The sequence below is a fragment of the Rattus norvegicus genome, chromosome 2 (genome assembly GCF_021556685.1).
Source record: "Rattus norvegicus strain SHRSP/BbbUtx chromosome 2, alternate assembly SHRSP_T2T, whole genome shotgun sequence".
NCBI classification, from domain to species: Eukaryota; Metazoa; Chordata; class Mammalia; order Rodentia; family Muridae; genus Rattus; species Rattus norvegicus.
In genome coordinates, this window is record NC_141535.1 from 84303609 (window position 1) to 84326238 (window position 22630).

General features: G+C 45.0%; 1 protein-coding gene across 4 annotated transcripts; it reads left to right on the plus strand.

The window, feature by feature from the left end:
• Positions 1–399: 399 nt before the first annotated feature.
• On the plus strand, positions 400–22177 carry Cmbl (carboxymethylenebutenolidase homolog). 4 transcript variants are annotated; one of them, XM_087621845.1, is made up of 7 exons: positions 2697–3667; positions 11384–11546; positions 13713–13945; positions 16369–16476; positions 17689–17831; positions 20336–20427; positions 21643–22177. In XM_087621845.1, exons 2-7 carry the CDS (start codon positions 11409–11411, stop codon positions 21820–21822), a joined length of 894 nt encoding a protein of 297 aa, XP_087477971.1. In that variant the 5' UTR covers positions 2697–3667; positions 11384–11408; the 3' UTR covers positions 21823–22177. The 4 variants fall into 4 exon arrangements, with proteins under 4 accessions (NP_001008770.1, XP_087477974.1, XP_087477971.1 ...); XM_087621840.1 differs by lacking the exon at positions 2697–3667 and adding an exon at positions 5206–5327; NM_001008770.3 differs by lacking the exons at positions 2697–3667; positions 11384–11546 and adding an exon at positions 400–419.
• The last annotated feature ends 453 nt before the right edge of the window (positions 22178–22630 follow it).

Genomic DNA, 22630 nt, shown 5'->3' on the forward strand with positions numbered 1-22630 from the left:
GCACATGAAGAGAATATGTAAGAGTGTGTGTGTTTGGAGGGTAGGGGAGAGGTAAGTACACAAATATAGTAGCTTATTCCTTGAAATAGCCCGATTGCGACTGACCACAGAGAAGTACGTGTCCGGGTAGACAGGCCCAGGGCATTGTGCCAGGCTCCCTTTCTACCTCCTCAGGGCCTTTGTTTCCCTCCTATCACCACTCTTCCCACCCTGCCCTCTTGCCTCCATCTCGGAGCCAGCCACTTCTCAGTCCTTGCGGACCTGCCCCTCCCCCGGGTTTTCCCGGGAATTCAGGACACTGTCACAGCGTCCACTTCCCCTGCAGACTGAGACTCCTCCCTCCTTCTGCATGTCCCTCCCTACCGGGTCAGCTCCAGGGCGTTTGCCTCCTGCTGACTTGCTCTTCACCATTAGACAAGGTAGGTGCCGGTCACTGGGGACAGACAAGCCTGCTGGACCTTGCTTGTGGGTTTGCAAGAAAGCAAAGGACGTTTGCAGGTGCAGACATGAGGCACTTAAAATTCTATCTTCCAAAATGAACTGCCATATATATTGTCCTGGCAAAAAGGCAAGGGCCACAATGTGAGCCAGCCCTAGGTACCCACCTTTACTTCTGAGTATATTTTTCTGTAGTTATTCAGATGTTAGCTTTTTAAAACAGCGAAGAGCTTGTGGTCAAATAGTGTTCTTGAGAAGAACCGTTCTTCCCTGCCCTTAAATACTATTTTTAGGCTGGGCGTTTTGATTGTATTGGTTTGTTTGTTTGTTTGTTTGTGAACATGGAGCTGTGAACAAACTGAGCAGATTTAGTATATTTGCATTAAATTCAGTAATGTCTGGCAGCAGCCCTTCTGGGTGCGTAGAAGCAGAGAGGTGCTGTCATATAAGAATATGACATCCTAGATGGTGGGTCGATCTTGCCAAGACAGACAGTGTGGTTTTACGCCCCATGGCCACTGGGTCTGGCCCAGGCCCTAAAGAGACTGGCCGATGCAGTTTATATCCACTTGCTGACAGAAAAGGCCACCTGTTGTTTTCAGAGACAGTTTAAAACAAGGTGGTCAGAGTGGAGCCCTGTGCACACACAGGACAGCCTGTTGGGCCTGCAACAGAGAGAACAGGCCAGAGGCATGGCAGTGATTGACATGTTTAAAGAGGTCTCTATGTGCTCCTTAGATTTAGCTTCCTACTTAATGCTGTGGAAATGCGTGCTAAACCATGGACCTTATGCAAATTGCACACATGGTCAGGAAAACTAAGTAGCTGGAGGAGGGACAGCAGAATCACCCATGGCTAGGAGTTGGCTCTGCCTTCCCCAGGGCAGGACTCAAAATCAGGTGCAGTGAAGTTTCTATAACCTTTAACCTGGCAAGCTGCCAGCCCCTCCCTCTCGAACACCAGTTTTCTACAGGATCAAACTTGCCCTTGCACTCTGAGCCCAGGTCTATGATTCCTATTTGCAGGTACTTCCTGCTGCAATCCTGTTTGTGCCCTGAGCTTGTTGAGGTTTTTTTTTTTTTAATTTTTTCTTTTTTGTTTTTGGTTTTTTTTTTCTTCTTCTCCTATTTCTTTTGGACAACTTCATTGTGTGATCGGACTTCTGAGCTACGCAAATCCTCAGAGCTTCAAATCAGGAAAACTATACTTGGAGACATGCTCTATGACTGTGTCTGACTTCCAGAGAGCAGGGAAAGTGATAGAGTTCTACTCCTGAAAGACTGTTTTCCACAAAAGATGAACATTCACCCAGGTGTAAACAACCGAGGGTTTGTGATAGTCATGACAGAGGGGACGGATGTCCTAGCTGACTCAAAAAAAGTTGTCAGAAAGTGCAGACCTATGTGCAGCAAGGGAAGACCCCAGGGAGATGCCTATGACAAAGGAGATATGGGAAATCCTTGGAGAGGTTGAGGGAGCCCTTGAAATTTGCACATCACACCTATAATAGGAATCCTCAGAGTTTTATTTTGAAAAACCTAGACTGTGCTCAAGCTCCCTGTGCAGCCAGGGGCAGCCTTGACCTTTTCACCCTTCATCTTCTCAGTGTTCAGATTACAGGTCTATCTCTCCATGCCCTATTTGGGGGTCTGGAGATTGAGCCCAGGGTTTCACGAATGCCAGATGAGCACTCCCTCCTCCAGCAGAGTGACCCCAGCCCACCTGGTTCTTGGCCTTGTAATTTATAGGGATTTGCCTGTGAGAGGCAGGCTGGTAGGAGCAACAGATGTCCTACTACAGGAGAAAGCCTGTGATTTATATATTTGCAGTATCTCCCATGAACGATTATGGGGGAAATCTAGCATTCTCTGTCAATAGCCATTACACCCTTGCCAGAAGACATTATCATCAGGGTGTCCTTCTTAGGACAATGGTACCACAACGAACTCCCTGACTTTAGGAGGCTCTGCCAGTGGGGATTATGGACCTGCTCTAAGGGTGGATGTAGCCTCAAACACACAGTTAATGAGCCTGCCCCAACCTGAGAGGAACAGAAAGCCTGCCAGTCCTATGAAAGACCTGATATTGTGCAGAAGAAACCACGCCTCAATGCAGAGTGCCCTTTCTCTGTGGCTCACTCTCCGGCCTTATTCCGTGTATTTGCATTTTGCAATTCTTTGTAGGTCATGGGCTACTGGTAGGCTGATAGATTTCCAAACAATGTCCTGCCTGTTATAATTAATCTCCTTCCTGCTTCCATTGAGAAGAAACTTTGTATCCATGTGAACTTCATCTCACCTTCTGGAGGGCTTGTATTCCAGCCAGTTGCAGCATCTCCCCCTTTCTCTCCTGTCACCCCAGGTGTGAACTTACTGTGAACTACGGCTATGGCAGAGTACGGAATGTTCTTCCCACAGGTGGACTTCTAGAAAGAATTGCATAAAGTATTCTAAGCAAATGTACCCCCAAAGCAAGGACATGAAGGGACGTCCTGGCATGTCCACGTTATGTTTGTAGGAAAGGAAAAGAAAGGCCTGGGAGGAATATTCTAGGCTCTTTTTGCATGACTAAAGGTGGTAAGATATAGCACCAGAGGCCTTTCCTTGTCCTTTATTTGCTTAAGCTAACCATAAATGTCACCTCATGTTTTGTTTGCTTTAGTAATCTTGAGCGGGCGCTTTGTACTCCTTTGAGCTTGGAGACCTGAAGTCCCATGATTTGTTCCCACTCAGATCATTTGATCCTGGAGACTTAGCCTCAGGGGCCACAGGGCCCATGGATCATTTTTAGTCTGTATAGGAGTGAGGTCTTTGCTTTATCCTGAAGCTCGCCTTCTAGAAAATGTATCATGGGGAAAAGCAAAAATCCTGGAGGCAGACCCAGAAAACACGGGCTGCCAAGGGTCAAGCATGTATTCTTGATTCTTAGCCTGAACCCCCACAGGCCTGTCCGTGGGTAGAAACTGCTTGCCCTGTCCAGAGTACACTTGGCTCCTGCTTCTTAGACTGGGCTCAGCGGTTGAGACCATGTGAAAGAGCTGGGCAGGACTCCAGCCTTCCACATGTGGCGTTCTTGGGCCTATGTTGGCTCTACCCCATTCTGTGGGAGAAAAACCTTGGCTCTCCTGGATGTAAAAATTCCTTTTGTAATTGGAGCTCGAGTCGGAAAAGCCTGTTGCCAGCACCTTCGAAGGGACTAGATTCCTTTGGGTCTTCCCAGCAGAGTCCAGGTAAGAGACTAGCTCATGGAACCACTTCGTTCTTTTTCTTCTTTTGTTTTGAGATAGGTTGCTCACGATCTCTTACCCAGGCTGGCTTCCAAGCCAACTTGTAATCTTTGTCCTAGTTTGCTTTCTATTGCTAGGTTAAAACACCAGGATCAAAAACTAGATAGAGAGCAGAGGATTTATTTGGCTTATACTCTGATATCCTAATCTATCCCTGAGGAAGTCAGAGCAGGAAAGCAGGACCTAAAGCAGAAGTCATGGAGGAATGCTGTTCTGCTTGCTCTGTTTGCCTTTTCCTGCTTGCTTGCTTGTTTCTTTCTTGCAAGATTCACTTTCCTTCTCTGCCCAGAGCAGTGTACAGGTAGCCTTTGCCTGACTCCAGTTCATATAAAGACCACCTCAAGTCTGGCCACTTCGGCTTCTGCCGAAGGACAGAGCAGGCTGGTCATCCTTGAAAGTTTTTCTAAGATATTTTCGTAGGAACGTGGGGTCAAGGAGAAACATTAAACCCAATAATGGAATCCAAGCCTTAGAGGAAAGGAAGCACACTAGACATCTTGAAGTGTCTAAGCTTAGGCCCTTTGCTTCTGTGGAAGACTAAAGCAGAGAAAGACTCAGATAGGGACTGCAGATGCCAGGTGGAAGCTTGTGAGTGGAAGATCAGCTTTCTTTACACCCCAGGATCCCGATTGTCTTAGGGTTTCTATTGCTACAACAAAACCCCGAGACAAAAAGGCAGGGAGGATCCTGGAGGCTGAGCAGAAGCAGAAGCCTTGGATGGGTGCTGCCGTTTGTTTCCTCTGGCTTGCTCAGTACTGGTTGGTTTTGTGTGTCAACTTGACCCAAGCTGGAGTTATCGGAGGGAAAGGAGCCTCCCTTGAGGAAATGCCTCCATGAGATCCAGCTGTAAGGCATTTTCTCAATTAGTGATCAAGGGAGGAGGACCCAGCCTGTCGTGGGTGGTGCCATCCCTGGGCTGGTAGTCCTGGGTTCTATAAGAAAGCAAGCTGAGCAAGCCAGTAAGTAACATCCCTCCATGGCCTCAGCATCAGCTCCTGCTTCCTGGCCTGCTTGAGTTCCAGTCCTGACTTCCTTTTGTGATGAGCAGCAATGTGGAAGTGTAAGCTGAATAAAACCTTTCCTCCCCAACTTGCTTCTTGGTCATGATGTTTGTGCAGAAATAGAAACCCTGACTAAGACACTCAGCCTGCTTTCTTATAGAACCCACCCACCGGCCCAGGCCTGACAGCACCCACAATGGGCTCAGGTCTTGGCCCATTGATCACTAACTGAGAAAATGTCTCACAGCTGGATCTCATTTCCTCTCTGATGACTATAGCTTGTGTTGTTGACTCAAAACCAGTCATTACACCCAGAGATGGCCCTTCATCCCCAATCAGTCAAGAAACTGTCTGGCACACTGGCCTACAGGCCAGTCCGATGGGGGCATTTTCTCAACTGAAGTTCCCTCCTGTCAAACAACTTTGGCTTATATCAAGTTAACGAAAACCCTAAGGAGCATATCCTGTGTTGGCCTGCAGAAAGCTGATATAACAGCCATGCACCCTATGTCTGGCCTTGGAATCTCTTCTCCGCACAGGGCAGCAATGGACATGGGTCTTGATGCTGGTCTCTGGTGACATGTCTAGCTGGTAATCATTCTGTAAGTAGCTCATAAAAACAACCAAGCAAATCGCTTACCTGGCTTGACTGAATAACTTCTTAATTTCTTTTCTCTTAAAACTTTCCCTTTCCCTCTGCAAACTTGAAACTAAGACTATTCAGCAGCATGTAGTAAATTATTTAACATCCACTCACTTTATCAGCCCAACATATAAGCCAGAGGTGGTAGCCTGTGGGTCAAGACCCCATAGGGGAGTGCAGATCAGATATCCTACATATGGATATTTACATTACAATTTATAATAACAGTAGCAAAATGACAGCTATGAAGTAACAATGGGGGCTCACAACATCATGAACTATGTTAAAAGGTTGCAGCATTAGAAAGGTTGAGAACCACTTATATATAGCTTAATATTGATGTATAATGCACCCCCCTTTTAGACAGAGTCCCATTATGTAGCTCTGCTTGTCCTACAGCTCTCTGTACAGACCGGGCTGGCCTCACAGTCACAGGCATCCACCTGCCTTTGCTTCCTGAGTGCTGGGATTAAAGGCATTTGCCATTATTCCTCCCTTTCCTTTTTGTGCTACATACAAATTGAAAGATTTTAGAGCCAACCCTGGCGGTGCGTGCCTGCAATCCCAGCAGTTGGGAATCACAGACAGGAAAACCAGATGTTCAAGGCCATCCTTGACTACAGAGTGAATTTAAGGCCATCTTGGGCCAAGACGAAGCCCATCTAGGGCAATCTTAGTCTTCCCCCCCAGGTACTACTATATTTATTTTCTGGAGTTCTGAAGCGAGAAGTCCAACATCGACAAAGCTATCTTCCCTCTGAAACATGTAGGAGAGAATCCTTCCCTGTCTCTCTCAGCTCCTGGTGGCTTCCAGTGGTCTGCCTCTTCATGTGGTCTCTCACAAATGTCTATATGTAAGTGCAGATCACTGTATTCTTGTGAGGATACCAACCATTGGCTAGGCCTGGCCCCACTTGGTGTGATGCATCTGCTAGGACCATAGTTTTAATTAAGGTCACTTTCAGAGACTAAAATCAAGAATTGAACATACCTGTATTTGGAAAGGACACGTTTCAAACTACAATGAAAAATACTCACAACTGAGCCCAGTGCGATGGTGCTTATCTTAATCCTAGCATTCTGGAGGCATAGACAGGCAGATCCCTGAGGCTGAGGCCAGCCTGATGTACATGGAGAAACTTTTCTACAAAAGGAAAAACAACAAACATGTTTTTTGTGTAGTTACATTGTGTCCAATTGCTGTTATCATTAGTGCCATTTGGAACGTTGTTTCTTCACTAATGTGTGGTAGTGTGCACGCATTCCTGTGACTTTCTGTAGGACATATATCTAGTTTTTATGGAGCCTTTAAAGTTGTTTTCAGACACCATCTTACTATACAGCTCAGACTGGCCTGGGACTTGCTCTGTAGCCCAGGCTGGCCTCCAACTCAAGATATCTAGTTGATTGTGCCTCCCGAGTTATTCATTCTGATTATTTTTTTAGAAACTTTATTGTCTTCTTTATATTGAACACCTAAAACCTTGTGCACAAGCTCAAGATAGCCAAATAAGAGATTAGGACATCTGTGAACTCACTGAAGACTCTGATGAAACTTAGAACATCTCCCTGTCTCGCCCCACTACACTGGGTGATGAGTCCCAAACATCTGGTCACTTCATCTGTACAGATGTCTTTTGTCTATGAAAGACAGGACTCTGCCACATAGCAGCTTTCCCTCTTCCTGGCCCATCTTAATAGTAGTCTGCACATCTTTAAATATCCACTCAATTTTCGAATTTTCTGTAGTGTTCTCTCTCTCTCATTTAAGACAAGGTTTCTCTGTGTAACATGAGCTGTCCTGGAACTTGTTCTGTAGACCAGGCTGGCCTGAACTCACAGAGATCTGCCTGCCTCTGTATCCCAAGTGCACGGATTAAAAATTAAAAGTGTGTAGCACCATTCCTTGGCTTTTTCCCCCACTTAAAAATTATTCCTTATGGGGCTGGAGAGCCGGCTCCGTGGTTAAGAGCACTGATTGCTCTTCCAGAGACCTGAGTTCAAATCCCAGCAACCACATGGTGGCTCACGACCATCTGTAATGAGATCTGATGCCCTCTTCTGGTGTGTCTGAAGACAGCTACAGTGTACTTATATATAAAATAAAGAAATAAATCTAAAACAAAATTATTCCTTATATCTGTGTGTGTGCGCGCGCACACGCACGTGCACCTGCATAAGTTTATGTACACTGCATGTGTGTTGGTGTTTCAAGGGTCAGAGAGAACTTCAAATCCCCTGGAACTGGACCATCTAATAATGTAAGTGCCGGGAACTGAATTCAGGTCCTCTGCAAGAGCTTAACTGCTGAGTCATCCCTCCATCCCTGGCTTTTTGCTTTTTCCTTAACAATTGGTTAAAGTAATTGAAATTTATGAATCTTTTCCTTGATGTTTTGATTTTGGAGTCTCATTTAAGAGACCCCATTGTAGCTTAGCGTTAAAGGAAAGGTATTCTTCTGCATGTGTGTGGAACAGGCTAATTCTGTATTCTCCACTTGGGTTTCCAGGCCTGGGATATGATCTCTGCTTGGCTGGGAGGGGCTCTATGTGACTTGTTTTCTCAGCTGGGCTTCTCTGTGGATTCTGTTGCTCCTTCCTTGGGCAGTCTATCCTTCCCACGTGGGTCAACTAGTTAACTGTGTCCTGTCTTGTTGGCCTCTAGGATGACCTCACAGTATCCTGCTGTGCCTTTCTGCCCACCTGAAACCTGCTCCTGACTGCAGGACCTTGCTGGAAGCACAAGGCTCGGGGTTGTAGGACATCTTCCCTCCTGGTTTTAGGTTCTCCCTGATACACAGTTCTTAGTTCTATTAACAATGAAGAAACTCTACTCCCTCACAGTCTGCCTTGGAACACAGTCCCTGTCTGTGTGATGGTTTTGTTTGCTTTCTGAAACAGGCTTTCTCTGTGTAACAACATTGCTTGTCCTGGAACTTGAACTGGAGCTCTGTAGACCAGGCTAGCCTAAAACTCACACAGATCCACCTGCCTCTACCTCTTGGACCACCAAATCTGGCTCTCTCCTGTGCCCGCCCCCCTCCACACTTGGTTCCATGGAATTTCAGATATTTTATGTTTTTTTTACCTTATATTTTTTATTTCTTTGTGCATGTGTGTGTCTGTGGATGGGTGTACCTATGTGTGGGGTACATGTACATATGTGTATACATGCATGGAGAGGCCAGAAGACAACCTTGTGTAGCATTCTTCAGGTGCTGGACACCTTTTAAATATTTTTTTTTATTAACTTGAGTATTTCTTATATACATTTCGAGTGTTATTCCCTTTCCCGGTATCCGGGCAAACATCCCCCTCCCCCCTCCCCTTCCTTATGGGTGTTCCCCTCCCAACCCTCCCCCCATTGCCGCCCTCCCCCCAACAGTCTAGTTCACTGGGGGTTCAGTCTTAGCAGGACCCAGGGCTTCCCCTTCCACTGGTGCTCTTACTAGGATATTCATTGCTACCTATGGGGTCAGAGTCCAGGGTCAGTCCATGTATAGTCTTTAGGTAGTGGCTTAGTCCCTGGAAGCTCTGGTTGCTTAGCATTGTTGTACATATGGGGTCTCGAGCCCCTTCAAGCTCTTCCAGTTCTTTCTCTGATTCCTTCAACGGGGGTCCTATTCTCAGTTCAGTGGTTTGCTGCTGGCATTCGCCTCTGTATTTGCTGTATTCTGGCTGTGTCTCTCAGGAGCGATCTACATCCGGCTCCTGTCGGTCTGCACTTCTTTGCTTCATCCATCTTGTCTAATTGGGTGGCTGTATATGTATGGGCCACATGTGGGGCAGGCTCTGAATGGGTGTTCCTTCATTCTCTGTTTTAATCTTTGCCTCTCTATTCCCTGCCAAGGGTATTCTTGTTCCCCTTTTAAAGAAGGAGTGAAGCATTCACATTTTGATCATCCGTCTTGAGTTTCATTTGTTCTAGGTATCTAGGGTAATTCAAGCATTTGGGCTAATAGCCACTTATCAATGAGTGCATACCATGTATGTCTTTCTGTGATTGGGTTAGCTCACTCAGGATGATATTTTCCAGTTCCAACCATTTGCCTACGAATTTCATAAACTCGTTGTTTTTGATAGCTGAGTAATATTCCATTGTGTAGATGTACCACATTTTCTGTATCCATTCCTCTGTTTAAGGGCATCTGAGTTCTTTCCAGCTTCTGGCTATTATAAATAAGGCTGCAATGAACATAGTGGAGCACGTGTCTTTTTTATATGTTGGGGCATCTTTTGGGTATATGCCCAAGAGAGGTATAGCTGGATCCTCAGGCAGTTCAATGTCCAATTTTCTGAGGAACCTCCAGACTGATTTCCAGAATGGTTGTACCAGTTTGCAATCCCACCAACAATGGAGGAGTGTTCCTCTTTCTCTACATCCTCGCCAGCATCTGTTGTCCCCTGAGTTTTTGCTCATAGCCATTCTCACTAGTGTGAGGTGAAATCTCAGGGTTGTTTTGATTTGCATTTCCCTTATGACTAAAGATGTTGAACATTTCTTTAGGTGTTTCTCAGCCATTTGGCATTCCTCAGCTGTGAATTCTTTGTTTAGCTCTGAACTCCATTTTTTAATAGGGTTATTTGTTTCCCTGCGGTCTAACTTCTTGAGTTCTTTGTATATTTTGGATATAAGGCCTCTATCTGTTGTAGGATTGGTAAAGATCTTTTCCCAATCTGTTGGTTGCCGTTTTGTCCTAACCACAGTGTCCTTTGCCTTACAGAAGCTTTGCAGTTTTATGAGATCCCATTTGTCGATTCTTGATCTTAGAGCGTAAGCCATTGGTGTTTTGTTTAGGAAATTTTTTCCAGTGCCCATGTGTTCCAGATGCTTCCCTAGTTTTTCTTCTATTAGTTTGAGTGTGTCTGGTTTGATGTGGAGGTCCTTGATCCACTTGGACTTAAGCTTTGTACAGGGTGATAAGCATGGATCGATCTGCATTCTTCTACATGTTGCCCTCCAGTTGAACCAGCACCATTTGCTGAAAATGCTATCTTTTTTCCATTTGATGGTTTTGGCTCCTTTGTCAAAAATCAAGTGACCATAGGTGTGTGGGTTCATTTCTGGGTCTTCAATTCTATTCCATTGGTCTATCTGTCTGTCTCTGTACCAATACCATGCAGTTTTTATCACTATTGCTCTGTAATACTGCTTGAGTTCAGGGATAGTGATTCCCCCTGAAGTCCTTTTATTGTTGAGGATAGCTTTAGCTATCCTGGTTTTTTTGTTATTCCAGATTAATTTGCAAATTGTTCTGTCTAACTCTTTGAAGAATTGGATTGGTATTTTGATGGGGATTGCATTGAATCTGTAGATTGCTTTTGGTAAAATGGCCATTTTTACTATATTAATCCTGCCAATCCATGAGCATGGGAGATCTTTCCATCTTCTGAGGTCTTCTTCAATTTCCTTCTTCAGTGTCTTGAAGTTCTTATTGTACAGATCTTTTACTTGCTTTGTTAAAGTCACACCGAGGTACTTTATATTATTTGGGTCTATTATGAAGGGTGTTGTTTCCCTAATTTCTTTCTCGGCTTGTTTCTCTTTTGTATAGAGGAAGGCAACTGATTTATTTGAGTTAATTTTATACCCAGCCACTTTGCTGAAGTTGTCTATCAGCTTTAGTAGTTCTCTGGTGGAACTTTTGGGATCACTTAAATATACTATCATATCATCTGCAAATTGTGATATTTTGACTTCTTCTTTTCCGATCTGTATCCCCTTGACATCCTTTTGTTGTCTGATTGCTCTGGCTAGAACTTCAAGAACTATATTGAATAAGTAGGGAGAGAGTGGGCAGCCTTGTCTAGTCCCTGATTTTAGTGGGATTGCTTCAAGTTTCTCTCCATTTAGTTCAATGTTAGCTACTAGTTTGCTGTATATGGCTTTTACTATGTTCAGGTATGGGCCTTGAATTCCTATTCTTTCCAGGACTTTTATCATGAAGGGGTGTTGAATTTTGTCAAATGCTTTCTCAGCGTCTAATGAAATGATCATGTGGTTTTGTTCTTTCAGTTTGTTTATATAATGGATCACGTTGATGGTTTTCCGTATATTAAACCATCCCTGCATGCCTGGGATGAAGCCTACTTGGTCATGGTGGATGATTGTTTTGATGTGCTCTTGGATTCGGTTTGCCAGAATTTTGTTGAGTATTTTTGCGTCGATATTCATAAGGGTAAATATTTTTTAAATCTACTTCTCTTCCTCCTCCATTGTTTTCCTTTGCACCCTTCTGTTTATTCTCCCTCTCCCTCTCCCCCCCATCTCCTCTCTTTCTGTCACACCTTGGCTATATGTGAACCTAGTTTAGAATTCTTCCAGGAGTCAGAATTTAATGTCGTTAGTTTCTTTTGTTGTTCACCTCTTTGAAGGATGTTTTAGGTGTGAATGTACATGTGCTTCCAAAGTAACTTCACAGAACCGATCGTGGTTCTGAAAGCAGTGCGAACAGGAGGTGGTGCCTGGGGAAGGGGGGGGGGGATGCTCACAAGGGCCAGCTCATCTTAGCATCTTATGAGAACTGTCTCTCTGCTCCTACCACATGAGGGGACAGGGAGGAGGTGACATCTGTGGGTTAGAAAGAGTTCCTGCTACAGACAGCAGTTAGTGGCTCTGCCACTCTCTGGGCCTCTCTGTCCGCCATTTTGGACAGTGTTCTGTGGTTGCTTTTGAGCTGTTGTCTTGCTACAGCAGTGTAAGTGGGCTCACAGGTCTGCTTCTTCTTGAGGCTGAGCTCCCTTTTACCCTGTCCTCCTGAATATACACAGTGTAGATGGAGAGCTCTCTGCCATCCATTCTGCAGAGACTCACTGGCCTTTAAATGTACGGTCTCCCTGGTAACTGACTTGCAAAGCATTTGAGCGTTTATTAGTTAGCTTTGAGACTGGGTCTCTCTCACAGTCCAAGCTGTCCTCAGATTTTCTAGGTAACTGAAGGTAACCTTAAACTTCTCATCTTCCCGCCTCTATCTCACACCCAAATGCTGGCCAGGGCCTGGCTTTTTTCAGGCTCTCTGTGTCTTACTCAAGACTCACACAGTTTCCAAGTGTCAAGGGAATGCTGTTTAAACAACACAAAGCAGCAGAATGGGTCAGATCCACCACCAAGCATGACAGTGGGGCATAAGGCTGAAAAGGGACCTCAGAGTTCTGATTACGGCTTGGGCCTTCTGTTTGTGGAGTTCGAGAAGGGGGGGGGGTTGGTTAATAGGGGGATGGTTTGGGTGGTTTTCATTTTGTGTTTTGTTTTGGAAACAGAGTCTTATCGCATTGCACTTGCTGTTTCTAGAACCTTGTAGATCAGGCTGGCCTCGAACTTGCAGAGATCTGCCTACCCTGCCTCCCAAGTGATAAGATTGTGCAACCGTGTTTTGTTTTTGTTTGTTTTGTTGTAGTTTCTCTATTAAGCTGTATAATCTTTTCTTTACTGTGCAAGTCCCTCCCCATAATGCTCCCGATTTAATTACATGTATGCTCAATCATGAATAGGCACAAGAGGTCAGAGAGAAGATTCTCTCTAAGTTCATTTAGAGGATACAGTTTTCCTTACTGCAAACGTTCCCCCCGCCCAAACCAGTTGAAACCAGGTCATCCCCTCCTACTGTAACACAACTGGAGCATGATTGACTAGACTCGAAGTTTGATGATTGTTAAGGAGAGGGGAAACATATTCCATTGTTCTGAGGAGTTGCATATATAGTTTGATGCCAAGGGAGTCCTAGGTGTTAACAGGTTGCTATGGGCATTGTTCAGAGAGGGTATGCATGCATAGTATCTACAGGTAAGGTTTCTAGGCTGCTAGGTATGTCATTAGAAGAGAGTGTGGGATTGGAGAGATGGTTCAGTGGTTAAGAGCACTGGCTGCTCTTCCAGAGGTCCTGAGTTCAATTCCCAGCAACCACATGGCTCACAACATCTGTAATGGGATCAGATACCCTCTTCTTGTGTGTACTATTGTATTATTATTATACATAATAAGATAAATAAAAATCTTTTTAAAGAGAGAGAGAGAGAGAGAGAGAGAGAGAGAGAGAGAGAGAGAGAGAGGTATATGCAGAGCTCAACCCAAGTGGAGTCCTAAGTTGCTAAACTATTCCCTATGCTTGCCTGACTTCATTGGTTTTACAGGTGTGCACCGCCACACCTGGTTTATGAAGTGCTAGGGATCTAATTCCAGGCTTCAGGCATACGAGGTGAGTGCTCTAGCAACAGAGCTACATTTCCAGTTTGACTGACCTTAGCCACCACACTACTGAGTTTATTTATAGTTTATTTAGCACAGATTATGAACCACTTAGATATGAACCACTCAGCATGTGATGAATATTTCATTCCCTCTGTAGCCTGACGTCAAGACCCCAATGGCTAACGAAGCTAACCCTTGCCCATGTGACATTGGTCACAGGCTAGACTATGGTGGCATGGGCCAGGAAGTTCAGGTTGAGCACATCAAGGCATATGTCACCCGGTCCCCTGTGGATGCAGGCAAAGCTGTGATTGTTGTCCAGGATATATTTGGCTGGCAGCTGTCCAACACCAGGTATATGGCTGACATGATTGCTGGAAATGGATACACGTACGTATGAAGTTCTATTCTTTGTTTAAGTTTATGTGAATTTCTGTGGTCTGTTTTGTTCACTTCAGAAAGAAAAAAAAAAACAACAACAACAAAAAAACCCAAAACCCAAAGTGGCTTGAGTTATATTCTTATTTATATAATCTATCATAGCCTTGGTGATCAGTGATGGGAAGTGGGAACTGTCCTTTGAGATTTAACTCTAACCTTGTAGAGCCAACTCTTCCCAACAGAATCCCAGGACATCAAGTCCCCAGGGTACCCAGCCCTGCAGACATGCTGAACCGAGGGTCCTCTCCCCGTGAAGGGCTCCATCCAGGCACAGGGCAGCACCCCTATGCACACTCACCTGTGGACCTTGAGGAATCCCAGCCTCGGGGTGATTTTCACAGGTCTGCTGGGACAGTGACTCAGAACGAAAGAAAGTCAGGTAGAGTAGATGAGTGTCATCGAAACCTGCTGCTGTAGGTGTCACGTGACAGCTGATGACAGTCTTAGCTCTTACGTTGGTGGATACTACTGCTCTGTTAGTGCATTCCAAAGGATTTAGGTGATAGCCAGGAGGCGTTAGGTAGGTCAAACGCAGAGTGGTCATGAACAGATTATGAGGGATGAAGACACCCCAAGAGAACTGAGTCCTGGACCTGCAGCATTCCAAACTCTCCACAGTGATGACATCCCACTCAGTTCACTCGCATAGCACTGACTTTTGCATGGGTGAGGCAGCTTATTATTATAGAAACTTGAGTTCCTAGTCCAAAGAAAGCTGGAAGTCTAGGGCAAGCCCATCTTCTTTCCCCCACTGAGATTAGAACCTATCAAAGCATGAGAAGACGTCTTTGGGGAAAGTGGGACATTTTCTGGGGAAACCTCTAAGTAAACCTATAATAGCTAACATGGACAGGAACCACACTCTTCCAGCAGCCCTGGGAGGGATGAATATTACTGTCCCCATATTGCAGATTGGGAAGTCAAGGCATGAAGCCAGAGGTTCTCAGTTGCTCTGGGTGAACAGTAAGCGGCTGCTTGAATGGGACAATGCCTGTTGTCGTAGGAGAGTCCTTAGGTACAGGGAGGATATATAGCACAAGCAGAGAACTAACTAGGCCTTCCAAGGCTCTGACCCATTCATGATACTCATTTACTTATCCTCAAGCCATCTGAGCCTAGATGGTCCACACTTCTGTCTGTCTGGTCAAGAATGGGAGCCCAGAGGCTAGAGAGATGGCTCAGTAGTTACAAATACTCCATGACTTGGCAGACAACCCAGGTTTGGTTCAGACAACACACATGGCAGCTCACAACCACATGTAACTAAGTACAGGGGATTTGACCCACCTTCTGGATTCAGCAGGCACCCGGTATGTACGTAGTACACACAATACATGCAGATAAACACTCATAAAAGTAAACACATATTTTAAAAGTGTGAGGGATAAAAGTGGCCAGTTACTTGTCAAGTTCTCTCTACAGTACAAGGTGGTACTAAGACTTCAACTTGGCCTGTCAGACCCAGGCTGTAGTGCTCTGCCTACCTGTACAACAGAGGGGCTTGTCTTGGGAGGAGAGAGGCAGGATTGCGAATTGGAGTCCATGGTTCTTCTAGAAGCCAACTCAGGATTGAGCTAGGGCCACAGTCTCCCAAGGTAGAGAGTTACCTGCAGCTGTGTTTCAGGGACCAGGCCCTCTGCTACACTGCCCAGTCTCAGATTGCTTGAGGGTATGTAAAGTAACTAGTATTAGTAATGTCCATGATTTCCCAACTCTGAGTTGCCTATGGCTGGGCGATGTATCATTTGATCCTTCATATGACTTGTATGTGTACACAATGATATATATGTGTGTGTCTGACTGAAGGTTCATGCTCACCACTGTGAGCATTTAGAAGTCAGAGGACAGCCTCAGATGTTAGCCTTCACTTTGTTTACTCTTCTCATTGCCTGTTCTAGAACCTGCTGTGGACCTTACTCGTGGGGCAGGAGACTGTCTGGCAGCCTGTGCAGAGTCTGGGGCAGTATGACTCTATCACAGTGACTGGCGATCATTGAGAGTCCTGGGCTGGCTGAGAGGATCAACTAACTCTATCGAGGCAGGAAGGACCTTTGGCAGGACACACCCTTTGCCCATAGGTCCAGTTTTCCTTCCTTCTGCACTGGAATAGCTCTTGAGAAGTATCCCTGCTAATGGCCCTCTCACTTGCTAGAGCAGGGTCACACCAAACTGCTGGAAGCTGTGTACTTGTAGTTGTGGAATCTGAGGCAATCTGGCCCGCAGCAGATGATCTCTGTTGCAATAAAGGGTGGCCTTCGTGGCCAAGGATTTTCCTTCCCTCTGCCTAGAATTGGCAACCCGACGAGGCATTTAATAAACCAGGACATTGAGTCCAGGTGACTCAAAGGTTGATTCATGCCCATATTTTACAGAACTATTGTCCCAGACTTCTTTGTGGGTCAAGAGCCATGGGACCCGGCTGGTGATTGGTCCACCTTCCCTGAGTGGTTGAAATCAAGAAATGCCAGAAAAATCAACCGGTAAGTTTTCAAGAGGCTTGGTTTTATATTTATTGTAGCCCAGGGAAGGGACAGACAAGCTGAGCTTCATTGGATTTCTTCCCTCCCTCCCCTCTCCTCCTCCCCCCTGCATGACTTCACTTGGCTCTAGACAGAGTCCTTCCAACAGCATTATGGGAAAGAGTTTTGGTCCACCACACTATATGGGCTGAGGATAGAGGCTGACATGTATTACTTGCCACACTGCCCTGGCGAGCATACCTGCTCACTTCCCTTAGAAATCATGAACTCAAAGTCCTGCCTGTATCCACCTAGGTGCTTGGTTGCAAGTGATAGATAGAACACCTATCCCAAGTGGATCAGCAGTTAAAAGAGCTATTGGTCTATAGACCCAAAGAAAGTAGTTTGGGGTTCAAGCAGGAATCGATCCTGCTCTCATTTGTTCATCACAGCTTAGCTTCACTTCCTGTATGCTGGCTTCATGCTCAGGAAGGCCCATCGCCTCTCTCTGAGCAACCTGAGAGCATCACCCCCTCCCCCATCCTCATTGATTCTGTAGTCTATCCTGAAAACCCATCATTCTGATGAGGAGACTGCTCTTCTCTGATTGGCCCAATATAAGCCACAGAGATTTAGTTCACTCCAAATTCTACATTCCACCATGAAAGCAGTATCATGAAGATTTTTTTTTGTTGTTGTTTGTTTTAATAGTAACAGAACAAAGGTAGATTCCAAATCAAGACACTTTCCAAATACATTGGTGGACACATTAATTAGGCAGTTATAGCTAGTAGAGAAATCTCAGCTGTAGGACCCAGATGATATCTGGTAGCATTCTTAGCTCTTTGATTGGTGGAGTATGCGGTTTTGTTGAGTTGATATATTCCAAAGGTTTTCTTTCCTCTTATGTACTTATCAGGATGTTAGGTTCAACTTTATCTGCTAGTTACAGGAGTTAGAGTCAATACAGAGGTGGACAAAGAATGCCTCACTAATAGGCTAAAGGTAGCTCAGGATCAGGCTCTAGACCTGCAACTTCCCAAGCTTTTTACAGCCACTGAGTTTTAAGCAGTCAGTCAGCCTTCAAGTCTCAGCTTCTTTCTAGGATTTCTGGTTCTCACCACCAAAGAAATCTCAAACATTGAGTACTATTCACTGAGACATTGCAGTTTCAGCAACCCTGAGGGTCAGCCTTGTCAGCTCTGTCTGCGATGCCTTTTTTTTCTGTTCTAGAGAGGTTGATGCTGTCTTGAGGTATCTGAAACAACAGTGTCATGCCCAGAAGATTGGCATTGTGGGCTTCTGCTGGGGGGGTATTGTGGTGCACCACGTGATGACGACATATCCAGAAGTCAGAGCGGGGGTGTCTGTCTATGGTAAGTGCCTAGCACGTTTTACTCAGGGAAAGCAGGATGGTTGAGTGACAGGCTTCTCCCACGAGCTGCAATACAAAACCCGATGGCGTGAGGTAAACCAGCTTAGCATGGTTTTCAGAATCTAAAAATAGAGCTGGGGAAGATGGCTCTGTCAGTACTGTTCTTGTCTTGCTTGCAAGCATGAGATGCTGAATTTGGTCCCCAGAACTCATATTAAGGGAGACAGGTGTTATTTTTGGCTTTACTGGGCACTTTGCCTAGCCTACTTGATAAGTTCTAGATCCTGTCTCAAAAATCTAGGTGGAAAGGCTCCCCAGGAACACATCCAAGGTTGTCTTCTGACCTCTCATGTATCTATGTGCTTGTGCAACAGCAAATCTGTGCGCGTACACACACACACACACACACACACACACACACACACACACACACACACACACACACACGAGAAAGCAAACAGTACAAACAGCAACTTTTAACTCTCTTTTAAATTAGCAGATTTTAAAAAATTGTATGGGCATGTTGCCTGCATGCATGTCTATGCCCACGTGTGCCTAGTGGTTAGAGAGGCCAGAAGAGGTGGTCAGATTCCTTCTGTGGTTATGATTTTGAATCACCATGTGGGTGCTGGGAATTGATCTGGGTCTTCTGGAAGAGGCGCCAGTACTCCTACCTCATAAACCATCGCTTTAGCCCCAACATTTACATTTTAGCCAAAAGAAAACTTATTTGAACTATGAGATAAGAACCCTTTATCTGTTGACAGAAAGCACACTGAATGTACAATTTAAAAGCATCCAGATTAAAATATGTCAAGAACAAATATAAGAAAGTTGACTGCTATTTCAAAGTTACACATTCACAAGCTGTTTTTAATCTGGTGCTTGAACTCCTTGAGATGGCATTTCATCTTCTATTAGCACTAAGGAAAAAAATAAAATATTTTCTTTTTTTCGGAGCTGGGGACCGAACCCAGGGCCTTGCGCTTCCTAGGCAAGCGCTCTACCACTGAGCTAAATCCCCAACCCCTAAAATATTTTCTTACACAAAAGGAAATAGAAGTGAGGAATGTACACACTCTTGAAACCCCAGTACTTGGGAGGCTGAAGCAGGAAGATTGAAATTTTCTGGCTAGCACGAGCTACATAATTAGAGCTAGTCTCACACAACCAAACAAATGCAATAAATCACTAGTATGAGGCTAGCCAATTTTCAGGCCAACAGTATCTCTGGGTGAATTAAAAGTTGGTCCAGACGCATGCCTTTTGGCGCCACCTGCTGGCTGCTGTTGTACAGCACGTGAGTGGCAGGTTATGGCAGGAACTGGGTAAGAGACATCTATGGAATGTCCAGACCTGGCTTTGTCAGAGTTGTACAGGGAGCACTGCCATCCTGCCTGTGGCTTGCTGTTTTCTGAAGAGGAGACACAGAGTGGAGACACACTGTGTATTACCTAGCTTTGCTCTCACAGTGGCAGGAAGCAGGGAAAAGGTTGTTTTTCCTTTCATCTTTTAAAAAATCCCTATGTGTATGCGTGCATGATGTGTGCATGTGCATTACAATGCCTGTGTGGAAGTCAGAGAACAACTTGATGTGGATTCTGGGATCAATCGCAGGTTCCTAGGCTTGTGTGGCAAGTGAGCTATCTCACTAGTCCTTTCCTGTTCATTCTCCCAACCTGGACTTGCTTTTTTCCAACCAAGCGCACCAGTGGGTTGTCCTGAGCCTGGCAGAGCAATATTTTGCACAAATTAACCTTTAGGATGTCCAGTCCATGAAGAATACAATTTATACAATAACCTGTAGAGCAGACCTTCCCTGTGTCTCTGGGGTCTTGTTTGAATAACTTGGTCCAATGGCTGTTGTTCATGTAACTGTCCAGTTCACTGAACATGTGGGACCTGTGTAGAAAATTCTAGAGTGGTGGTTTGAAAATTATGACCTGATGTATAAGCCATCTCAAGAGAGAACAGCACCAAGTTTATTGGTCTGGTTCCTGCTGAACAGGATGCAGAGTAGAAAGACCTGGCTAAATCAGTTGCACTTTTACAGAATCCATAGGCCAGGCTTCTGTGGGATTGCTAAAAATAAAAACAGCTGGGGAGATAGTTAAGGCAATAAAGTGTTGGCCACATATCCATGGAGACCTGAGTTGTGATCCCTAGCATCTGCATAAAAACCTGCTTGGGGGATGGGTTGTGGGTTTTGCACATGTCTGCCACCTCAGGACTGGGCAGGTGGAGACAGATGGGTTCTTCAAGCTCACTGGTCTATAGAAATCCCCGAGCTCTGGGCTCAGTGAGACCCTATGGCAAAATGAAGAATTAAGAATACCTGGCCTCCACACTTACATATACATGTGCACAGGACTCCATGCAGTCACCCCCATGAAAGCATGCATACCATCTCCACCCCCAGCACATGAAAGCAGTCTAACCACATGGTTCATGTTGCAAAACCACACCAAATCCAGGCAGAAGTCAACCTCCCTCAACTCTTTCCAGGTATCATCAGAGATTCTGAAGATGTTTATAATTTGAAGAACCCAACGTTGTTTATCTTTGCAGAAAATGATGCTGTGATTCCACTTGAGCAGGTGAGTAGGCAGCCTTCCATTTGCATATCTAATCGCATGTCATGACATCTTTTTTGGAGAAAGTTTCAAACTGATTTATCAGTTAGTTTCCCAATGGTGACAATTTACTAATGAACTTAAGCCCAGAATGGACCTGTTTAGAATGACAGCTGAAGGATGTGTTCCTGATACAGCCTGTTCACTGGGAATGGTTTCCATGGTACTCTGTCTACTAGTTCCTATGCATAGCCTGAGATGGATTTATTAAGCACACAGTTGGTTAGGAAAAAGTTTAAGTTAAAAAACAGCCATCTGTTAAGAACTTTTTTTTCCTTTTTTTTCGGAGTTGGGGACCGAACACAGGGCCTTGCACTTGCTAGGCAAGCACTGTTAAGAACTCTTAACTAAGGTCTCAATACAAATATTTTATAGCAGTCCTCAACTTAAAATCATTTGGTTTGCTTCTTTTACTATGTGCAATAGTTAACACACAGCAGGCCAACTTTGAATTTGGATCTTTTTCTGGTCTAGTGACCCATGTGTGTAGTTTCATGTTGATAGCTGGGGCAAAGTCCATTTCCCCAATAGCCCCCATAGTCATTAGGGAAACAAGCAATGGTTTTAACACCCTTGGCTAAGCTAGGATGGCCAGGAGGGCAGTTCTATCGAATGCCCACCCTGCCCTATGCTGTTGTGGACTGAACCCAGCAAGGATGTACCCGATCACTTCAAGTTTTTTCAGATCTCTTTACATAGACCATGCTGGTCTCAGGGATCTGCCTTTCTCTCTGCTGCTGGGATTAAGAATCTGCACCCACCATGACTGGTGCAGTTGTGACCTACAGCACCAACTCACAGTGGACACTGGGTCTCAGCTCCAGTGTAAATGCAGGAGCTCCTAGAACTGGTATGGAGGCAACGTTATGCTGCCCCGAAACTCCTCAGTGGCCAGGACTGTTTAAGACAACTCAATAGCTATGGAACCAGCTCACTGTGTGACCAATAGACTCTAGCTGGCTGTGGTGGTGCATGCCACTAATCCCAGCACTTGGGAGGAAAGGTTGGAAGCCAGCCTGATTTACATGTTGAGCAAGTTCCGGGACAGCCAGGGCTTGGTAGAGACCCTGTCTCAAAATAGAACCAAAAATCCCAAAAGGATTAGAAGATGCTACTGAAGGGTTAAGGTCACACCATTCTCACATACGTACATGTATTTCCCCCATCCTGGTGTATTAGGTTTCTATACTGATCCAGAAGCTTAAAGAACACTGCATAGTTAATTACCAAGTTAAGACATTTTCTGGGCAAACTCATGGCTTTGTGCATCGGAAGAGAGAAGACTGCTCCCCTGCAGACAAACCCTACATTGAGGAAGCGAGGAGGAATCTCATCGAATGGCTGAACAAGTATATTTAACAGCACTCAAGCACAAATTTTGAATAATTAAATTGACCCGAATAATTAACCATCTCCTAAAATTCTCCTGAAACATACAGTAGGAACTAAATGATCAATATCTGTAAGACTTAAATGATAGCATAACTAATTATTAGGGGAACCTGGGGCCATTCAGGGACCAGCTAGATTCTCAGATATGGCCTTACCTTGGTAATTTGTTAACATGTACAAACCCAGGAAGATCTTGAGTTGTCTCTATGTGTATTCAATCTCCCCTAGTGAAGTTCAATTCTGCACTTCAGTGTAAGCAGTGTTGACATTCAGTTCTCACCACTCTAACTATTCAACCTAATAAAGTGATTTTTAAAACTTGTGAATTTGTAGCTTCACTTTTAAACAAACACTTGTTTCTACATGCCTTAAATGTGGAAGTCAGAGTTTAACTTGTGGCAATCTTTTTCACCACATGGGTCTGAGGAATCATGGTCATTGGACTTGGTGGCAACCCCACCCTGAAGTACCTTGCAGAACAGAAAATGTAAGACTATCATCCTGCTGGGTCCCAGACTAGGCTCTCCAAGTCCTTCAAGCTGGTGGAGGTGGAGCAGACTGCACCTGCAAGGAAGGGCCTCCAGATTTCATTAGGGATGCTTTGCTTTTCACAGGATACCAAGACAGGTAACTGCTAGATTGCATGGGCTTTGACCTCCAAGGTTCAAATTATGACACCTAGCCAAAATGGCCCTCTGAGCATATGCCAGAGGCACAGAACTGTCTAAGCCAGTTCCAACTGGCGCCTGAACTAACTGGCTATTGTCCAGCAACT